The 8,970-nt window shown below is 32.8% G+C and overlaps 1 protein-coding gene across 2 annotated transcripts in view; it reads right to left on the minus strand.

The window, feature by feature from the left end:
• The window catches only part of LOC105457211, a 22,187-nt gene that overhangs the window by 6,009 nt on the left and 7,208 nt on the right, over positions 1 to 8,970 (minus strand). Inside the window, exons 2-5 of one of the 2 annotated variants that reach the window (XM_011701734.1) lie at positions 6,353 to 6,418; positions 4,039 to 4,104; positions 3,792 to 3,954; positions 2,348 to 2,699 (exon numbers count right to left, since the gene is read on the minus strand). In XM_011701734.1, the coding sequence (XP_011700036.1) occupies positions 2,348 to 2,699; positions 3,792 to 3,954; positions 4,039 to 4,104; positions 6,353 to 6,418 (647 nt within the window). The remainder of the gene's footprint in view (positions 1 to 2,347; positions 2,700 to 3,791; positions 3,955 to 4,038; positions 4,105 to 6,352; positions 6,419 to 8,970) is intronic. The other variant, XM_011701735.1, reaches the window with a different exon arrangement.

An 8,970-nucleotide genomic window follows, 5' to 3' on the forward strand; every position in this document is an offset into this window, starting at 1 on the left:
CTTGCCAGCCCGCTCAGAGATGTGTATAAGAGACAGCCACTGCTTCTACTTAATAAATAGTTATTTTTTACTAAAAGAATGGAGTTAAATAATTTAAAACAGTTCAAATTTAACCTAAATTTGGGTTAAATTTTATTGTTTTATTTAAAAGTAACCATATTGTGTTAGTTAAAAATAACTATTTATTAAGTAGGAGCAGTGGCGACTTAAATAAGGTTCAATTTGACACAATAGATTTAACAGTGAAATTATGTATATTTATGATTTTGGGTGGGCCTTGGTCAGGCATCCCAAATTTTCGGCTCTTTACTAAAGAACCACCTTAATTCGATAATGAGCCAGATAAAATCCACCCTGTGGTGATTTTTATTCCGCTGGAATTTTGCTTCGGAGTATCGATCTCGGATGTTATTTAATCTGAAATTTATATAGGTATATAGGTATGCGGAAAATTAAATGTGTGGCACACAGTTATGTTACAATCGAAATTGTTGTAATTTTTCGTTGTTTCGGGCGGGTTAAGTAAAATTGTTAAATTGCTTCACACTTTCAATGTGCAGTTACCTGCGATTCGTTGCCGTCATTTGGGAGGTAATCAATTGGCGACACGTGTTCAAATCGACAGTTGCGCAGTCAAGATATGCGTTGGCCTGCCGAGGTGAAACACCACACGTCGAACGAATCGAGTGAACAATTAATATTCGGTAAGCGACATGGAATTTCGGTTTCAATGGCCGGATAAACGCGACCTCGCCCCACTGATGTTTGCGCGCATCGCGAATAAAATCAGATATATCGGAACGGTCGTAAAAAGATTCCAATGATAAATATTAGACCGCAAGATTGTAACTGATCGTAAAATGAAACTATTCCGTGAAACGGTTACGTATTGGTAAAAATGCTATATAAATCCCTTTAGATTGTCATGCGAAATTGCATAGTTACTTTCACGACGAACGGACATTATGAAGGATATCGTAAAATAAATTTTATTTCTTTCGTTTGAAAGGCGATTTCGCACATCTAGTCACACATACTTTTTTTTTAAGGTGTATGAAATTCTACACGGAAAGAACGATTTTGTTGAAAGGTCTAAAAATTTTGCTAAAAGTAGATCTAAAAATAATTTTTTATTAAATCATTAAAATAATTTATTGAAATGTTAAAACTGATAAGCATTGTTATAAAATGTTTTGATATTCTAGCAATTCAGTCATTTTGACTTTCGCATAAAATTATTTTGATTATTGAACAAAAATTATTTTCAGATCTGGATTTAGCAGAATTGTTCTTTCCGTGTAGTTATTTGAATATTTAAAAGATATTTGGATAATTCTCTTTCTCTCTCTCTTTCTCTCTCTCAATGTATGTACGCTGAGAGAAAAATATAGTTGGAATAACCATAATTTAACTATAATTTATAGTGAATTTTGGGACAACAATTATAAAATTATAATTATTGTAATTATTGTTTGCAATAATTTAACCATGCAAATTATAATTTTAACAATGCATTATGGTTATACATTATGATTGATATTATTTTTTCAGTTATTATTTACAATACAAATAGTAAGCAAATGTTAAAAAAATATAGTTATACTTACTGTAATAATTGCAGTTGCATTTACTACATGAAAGTATATTTCATTTGTCTTAAACATATCTTGATATTTTACTATGTTAATATTTGAAATTATTATAATTTATAATAAAGTTTTTTTATATTTGATAGGACTATACATATAAGGTTATTATTACTAACATTATAGGAATAATAACTATAAAAATAGTGCCTTCTAATCATAATTTCTTTACTATGCAATTATAGTCACAAATACAAAATATTTTTCTCTCAGTGTATATCTTTTGTATCATTTAATTGAGGTACGTTATTTGTCAGCATTCTTTTGAAAAGAAAAAAAAATTTTCTAAATAAATATCTCAATAAACAGACTACACTAGCGAATGATTGTTTACTAATAAATAATTATTATATTATATTTTTTATTATTTTTGCGATTATATATTATGTATAAATTTCATATATTTAACTGTCATCTGAACTGATTTTTTTTTTAAACTATAACGTAATACTATTTGTAACTTTTGGATAGTTAAAATTTAAAGCAGTTATTCACAGAAGTAGTTGCCTCGTTTTCTAAAAAATATTCTATCAGAAATTTTAAATAATAACCTTTGATCGAAGATAAGACGTCACGTGATATTTAAACATTAAATGTAACACCACTTTCATCGCAAGTTGAACAAGATTCCTTAACCGGTCATTCACTGCTAAAATAAACGAAGACCCGTTCGAAAAACGGAACATGCTTATCGGTCTCACCTTGCTCATAATTTGTCCGATCTCGTCGCCGCCCATAAAGTTCTCCAAGTGTATCTTGATGCTGCGCAGCGAGAAGTCGAGGTCGAATCTCTTCATGTACATTCCTCTCGCGTAGCCCAGCACGGTGTTCACGTAAACGCGGAAGTCACGTATGGTCGTTTGGAAAGAGCCCGCGCCGCGCAGCGGGTACGTATCGCCCAGTATCCCGGAAATGTTGTAATGACCCGACGCGTAAATCTCGGGTATGGAGATGTTGATGGTGATGGTAGGGCCGATTAGCGATAGCTTGGCTCGATCAATCAGGAAAGTCGATAGGTTCCTCATTTCCAGATTCTCGATAACTAAGGATATTCTGAAAGGTATGGATTTACAGCGACGTTTACACACGTGTCTTGTTTGCATGGATATTAACACGTTGCGATCTCTACGTGAGCACTTGAATCGCGCAACAATCGATGTCTTTTAACGTCTAATTGTGAACATAGAAAAGCAAATAAGAGTTTTGAATATTCGCGTAAGAAGATACTTCCTAGAGAAGATACTATACTTTTCGAGCGGTAAAAAGAAATTGAAATATACGTAGATAAAAATCCAGGGTTGGATAAGTTATAATTTTTTTAAACTAAATTAAGTTAAAGCTAATGGCTTACAAAATTAATTTAATTAAGTTAAAAGTTGCATGAATAACAAACTAACTCAGTTAAAACTTGCGTTAAGATTAAACTAACTAAAGTTAAATTAAAAGTTAACTTTGAAAAACATCATTTATATTAAATTAAAATGTTGTTATTAAAAAAAATTACAATATAAATCAAATAAATTTAATATTTTATTTGTAAATTAAGTTTGTATGAAATAACAACGAAACTTTTTCATGAAAATGTTTTTTTCTTTTAAATAGGTAAATTTTTAACTTAAAAAAGTGAATAAGTTAAAGTTTGTATGTATTTAAAAATAATTAACTGAAGTTAATAATTACTCATTTACTCAAGTTAATAATAGCTCATTTAAAATTAACTAAGTTAATTTAAAAGTTATTAATTATTTAACTTTATTATTTAACTTTTAACTTCTTAATTAGTTACTATCCAGCCCTGATAAAAATTGTCGCAGGGATATGAAATTATAATATCAAACATGAAATCAATATTATAATTTTGATGATTCAATTCTCGATGCTGTACTAATAAAAAAAAATTGTCAACTTCCACGCTTTCCTGGCCATTTTATAAAGTTTAAATTCATGAAGTTATGACAATATTAGCGAAATTATTAATTATTAGCAAAATTATTTTTGGTCTTTCATTATTATTATTTTTTCCCCATGTTTATAGCGTGTTTTCTAAAACTGCATGTCGAGGTGAGATCTTCTTTTGTTCATCGAATCTTTCATAATCTCTGGAATCCCGTGTACACGATCGCGTATACCTCTCCGTCGACTCACTTTCCGATTTCTGGATTCTCCGTGTCGATGTCGATCTCGTCGAGAGTGAATGGCTCCAGCGGAGGGATACCCAGCTCTGAGATACCATTGCGCATCCGCGTGCGGAATTTCTCGAGGAATCTTTTCAACTTGAACTCGAGACCCCTCGAAGCCGCGCTGTCGACTATATTCAATTCGAAAATTATTATAAACGCAAATATAGCTGTAGATATATAGTGCGGTACTGAGATATGCGCGTGATACTCACTATATCCAGTCGTCACCCTGGTGGCGTTGAGCAATAAATTCCTTGGCTTCTCCACCGCGCTGGTTACTACAATCAGAAGAGACAAAGTTGTCTCTTTTTATTTGCATTCCCGTTTGTCTCGTTTATCTTATTGCGTCTACTTGTTATTGTCGCTGCTTAGATATTAACTCTTTCAATGCCGCGAGAACTGAGCTTCCTGTGTGTGTTGTTATATCAGCTCCGTTTTATTATACACGCGCAAAATTACACGCGAATTTCCCGTGAAAGAGCGAACGATTATTTATTTATGACCAGTGTGGAGAATAACAGAAAACAAAACAATTATTGCACATTTAGTGAGATTTCGACTTAGCGTTATGAATTATGTGTATTTAGAAACGTATTGCACAAATAAAATAATTTTATAAATTTTATGAAAATTATTATTACTTTCTAAGAGAAATTAATTTTTAATTTTTTCTTTGAAAAAGTAGCGAGCAAAATTAATGAAATCTTATTTTTTATACTAATATTAATCGAAAAATTATTTGTCGAGAAATTATATTTATTTACTTCTGAACACAATAGAAATGCAATAGAAATTTACATTTTATATTAATCAATATAATATTGGTTTATTATAAATACAAAATGTAAATTATTAAGGGAAACACATCATTATATTATTAAATTTATCACAATTTAAAATTATATAACGTATAAATTAAAATTATGTAACTGTAAAATTATGTATATGATATTAAATTCGCGAAAAGGAATTGAATTACCGAGAGATAATCAATCAAAACACACAGGCTTCTCAACATCGAAAGATCGAAGACAAAAGCGCGGAAATAATTTCAAGCGTAACATAATGAGATTGTTAATTAATCAGCATTGCGATGATTCCTCAATGTAATCTTCTCGGTCTTTGACATCCATTCATTTGCATTTAAATAGAACACATAGCACGTCGGGATCAGACTGCTAATTTCGCGATTTCATTGGAATATGTATTACGTTGTTGTTCGCTTTTAGCACTCTATACTTGGATGATACATTATTGACCGGACTTAACGTATGTATCTCACGATAATGTGTCGTTATAATTATCCGAATTACGCCGTTATACGCCGTTAATCACGCAGTCGGCGAGTCTCGCGTCGCAGATTAAGATATAACATTGCAGTTGTTTTTCTCTTTCGAGGAAAGAATGTCCGATAATTATATATCCACGATAATTATGTCTGTATATTTTTTTTCGTGAACAAAATTTCAAACTTGATAAAATGCAAATTAGCCTGATTGTAATCGCGCAAATTTGAATTATCAAAGCATATAACGTCACTTAGATTGTCCCTGAGTAGATCTTTCTCAGTTTTTCTCATTTCACAATTGATTTTGACAATCCTATCCTGGATAAGTAAAGCGCGAAACGTTCAATTTGTTTGGGATTATTTCAGAAATGTCATAAACGAAACGCGACTCGATACTGCTTTTACGCAAAAAGTAATTAAGAAGCGATCTGGGTCGCGATCACTTCTGTAATGCAATTACAGGCGCATCGCTCGCCGTAATAAGGAGAAACGCAATCTCTTCTCAATCAAAAGCGTCGCGCGCGCCGCGTTCGTGTTATTACAGGTCGAATTACTGTATTTCTCCGCTAAACGTCTGCATGTTTGCGTCTCTTGAGCTTGTCGCGACTCCACGCGCGCTCGGGAGTTTACTTTAACGTGAATTACGTTCTTCGACGCTCTGCGGAAGTGATATTAGTCGCTACTTTAGACATGCGCAGGCGTTTACGATTGCAATCTTTCGAGATCATTTGATACATAAATTTTAGAAAATTATATTATCCTAATTTTAATTGCTTCAACAAAAGATATTTAAAAAATATAGGTATCACAAGTCGTTACACAACATAATATATTTTTATTAACAGTGTAGGAATCAAGAATTTCAGTTTTAATTCCTAAACGTCTAAATTAAATTCAAAAGATTAAGTAAAAGTATTTCTATATACAAAATGTTTCTTTCTAATTAAGCTTATTGTATAATTTACATAAATAATAATGTAGCAAATTAATATAATTGTCAGTAGCAATATTAAAGAGAAGGACGGTTGTAGGATCCTTTGAGGCCTTCTAAATAAAAGCGTATCTATCTCAACATTATTTCCCTCATCAACAGCTGTATAATGCACAAGCATTTGCAAATTTTGAAAAGCCCTGTCCCTTCTTGCTTTTCTCTTTGAAAGCTGCGCTGAAGCCGCACTGAAGCGTAAAGAGGATGCACAAGCCCTTGAATAAACATTGCAATTAATGCGAACACATACTGTAGTCCGCGGCAGTGTCCGTAACGCGATGCAATAGTTCTTTTTGCCGTTGCACGACTCCCGTTACTGTAACAAACGATTACAAGTCAACGAAGCATCCTACCAAGACAGAACCGATTAATCAGTGGTTGGAAAGCACATTTAAAATTTTCTGCAGTATAATTATCGCTAACACCTTAATAATTATTAATAATCATTTTCAGCATGATGCAATAATTAATCCTTTCGCACAATACAATATAAATCGTTGTTGATTTTAAGAACAAAACACGATTTTTGCGCGACGTATAATATTTGTGCCAAGGATGCCCCAAATAATATTTTCAAAATCAGATCAAAGAATAAGATTTATTATAATTATACAGGGTATCCCGAAATTCGCGAATCAAAATACTTTTAAAGAAAGTCTTCGAAAAATTAAGTAAAAATGTTGTTTGCAAATTTTCAATTTAAGCAGTAGTTTTTGAGATATAAGATTTTAAATTTAGCCAATTATATAATAGATTACGATTAAACGGAAACATATCCATGAGCGCGTCGTAGTGTTGGTGATCGCGCACTTCACACGAGTACTAATCTATAATTGGCTAAATTTAAACTCTTATAAATATAATACAGTTAAAAAGTTTATTTTTAAAGGCTTTGTGATAATATTAATCAAATAATAAGAAATGTATGCCAATAAGAGCCCAACGCAGATGTTAGCGCGCGATAATCTTTATTAACATAATACAAACAATTATAACATACGTTTCCATAGATTTGGATCTTCCTCAGTGTCAAATACGAATATAATAGTTACATAATAGTCCGAGTTTATTTATAAGTCCAATATTGGTGTGAGGAAACTTACAATCACCATCGCTCATCAGATTTTGTGTGAAAAAGTTTTATGTAAGTTTATGCTTTTAATTTTTAACTGATTTATTCAGTTAATTTTCTACCTAATTATCACAATTTCTAATTTAATTTGTATACTCATACCCCCATTGTTAAATTGACGCATAACATATTTATCTGGTTTGATCTTTTTAAATTAGAGGTGCGACATAATAATGGTCAGGAGTTGGTTTTTTCACACAAAATCTGATGAGCGATGATGATTGTAAACTTCGTCACACCAATATTGGACTTATAAATAAGCTTGGACCATTATGTAACTATATTCGTATTTTACACTGAGGAGAATCCAGATCTATGGATCGAAACGTATTGTTATAATTGTTTGTATTATATTAATAAAGATTATCGCGCACTAACATCTGCGTCGGGCTCTTATTGGCATACATTTCTTATTATTAAACCCTTATATCTCCAAAACTATTGCTTGAAATAAAGATTTACAAATAACTGTTTTACTTAATTTTCATTCGAAGACTTTCTTGCTATGATACTTTAATTCGCGCATTTCGGGATACCCTGTATATACTTATATATACGCATTATATTTATTGTAATCTTCTTTTAAATCCCCGATGCGTCGTTAACGTTAATCTAAATTATCCGGCATCGTGTGAATAATATTTAAAATATATTTTACACGTCTCATACATATATTTTTTGCGATCGCGCTTCTCTTCGTTTTTCCCCAGAAATTCAAGAATAGATTACATTCTAGATCACCTGAACGCTTTTACTTTGATATTAATGCCTATCATGCAACATAGAGGATGTTCGCCGGCTTCGTGCACATTGCATTTGGCAATCAACCCGCTCAAGGCGCCTCTTTATTCGCGTTAATTAAACCGTTTGTCGACGGGGCGGCGCGCTGATTGCGGATGAGAAGATCGACCGTCATGAATCCGAGAATTGGCCTATGCGCTGGGCCGCGGGACCAGCTAAATGCGCATCCGGCGATTCTGGATATGGTAATTAAATGATTAATGGAATTTCAAGCAAGGGTTTTGTTTTACCATAACAACAAAGGAACTTTAGCGCGCGGCGATCGGCTCTCCGATCGAGAACTGCAACGAGAATGTTAAACGCACGTATCCCGCAATTCCGGTATGATAATTAAATGATTAATTGAATTTCAAGCAGGGTTTTGTACTCTCGTGGCAACAAAGGAGCTAGTAACACGCATTTACTGCGCGACTTACAATAGCGCTGTTATGTGAAAGAGGACCGACAAAAAGTAGTTGTCGCATAAAGTGGATTGCGCTCTCTCGCCGTGGATTTGTTATTCGGATCCGATGTAAAACGTAAAGTGTTTTAACGGATTCTTTTTTGCGGTTTAACGGTCACAAGCCGTTACATTTGATTTGCTGCGCTCAGATGCGCTTCGATGTACCTATATTAACGTTGCATGTTAAAAATCCTGCGAGCGTTTCAGTTTCATTTTTAACGCGCTTATGTGACGACGTAATATAACGTAGCTATAACAGTGGTGATTTATTTATTTATTTTTAAATTGCGCGACCAGCAAGCGATCGAATAAAACATTTTAATTGGCACCAAACGCTAGATGATCTTTGTAATCCGCAGGGTTAGGTGTAAGTTAATTTTTCTTTTTAACTAACAAGGGAACCTCGCGAAGTGTCAAATTCTGATTTTAATGAAACTTGGTACACTTTGAGGTCACATAAATAGATGAATTTAGAAATTATCAGTTGGTGCTA

This window comes from Wasmannia auropunctata, unplaced genomic scaffold, assembly GCF_000956235.1.
Source record: "Wasmannia auropunctata unplaced genomic scaffold, wasmannia.A_1.0 LD335338.1, whole genome shotgun sequence".
NCBI lineage: Eukaryota > Metazoa > Arthropoda > Insecta > Hymenoptera > Formicidae > Wasmannia > Wasmannia auropunctata.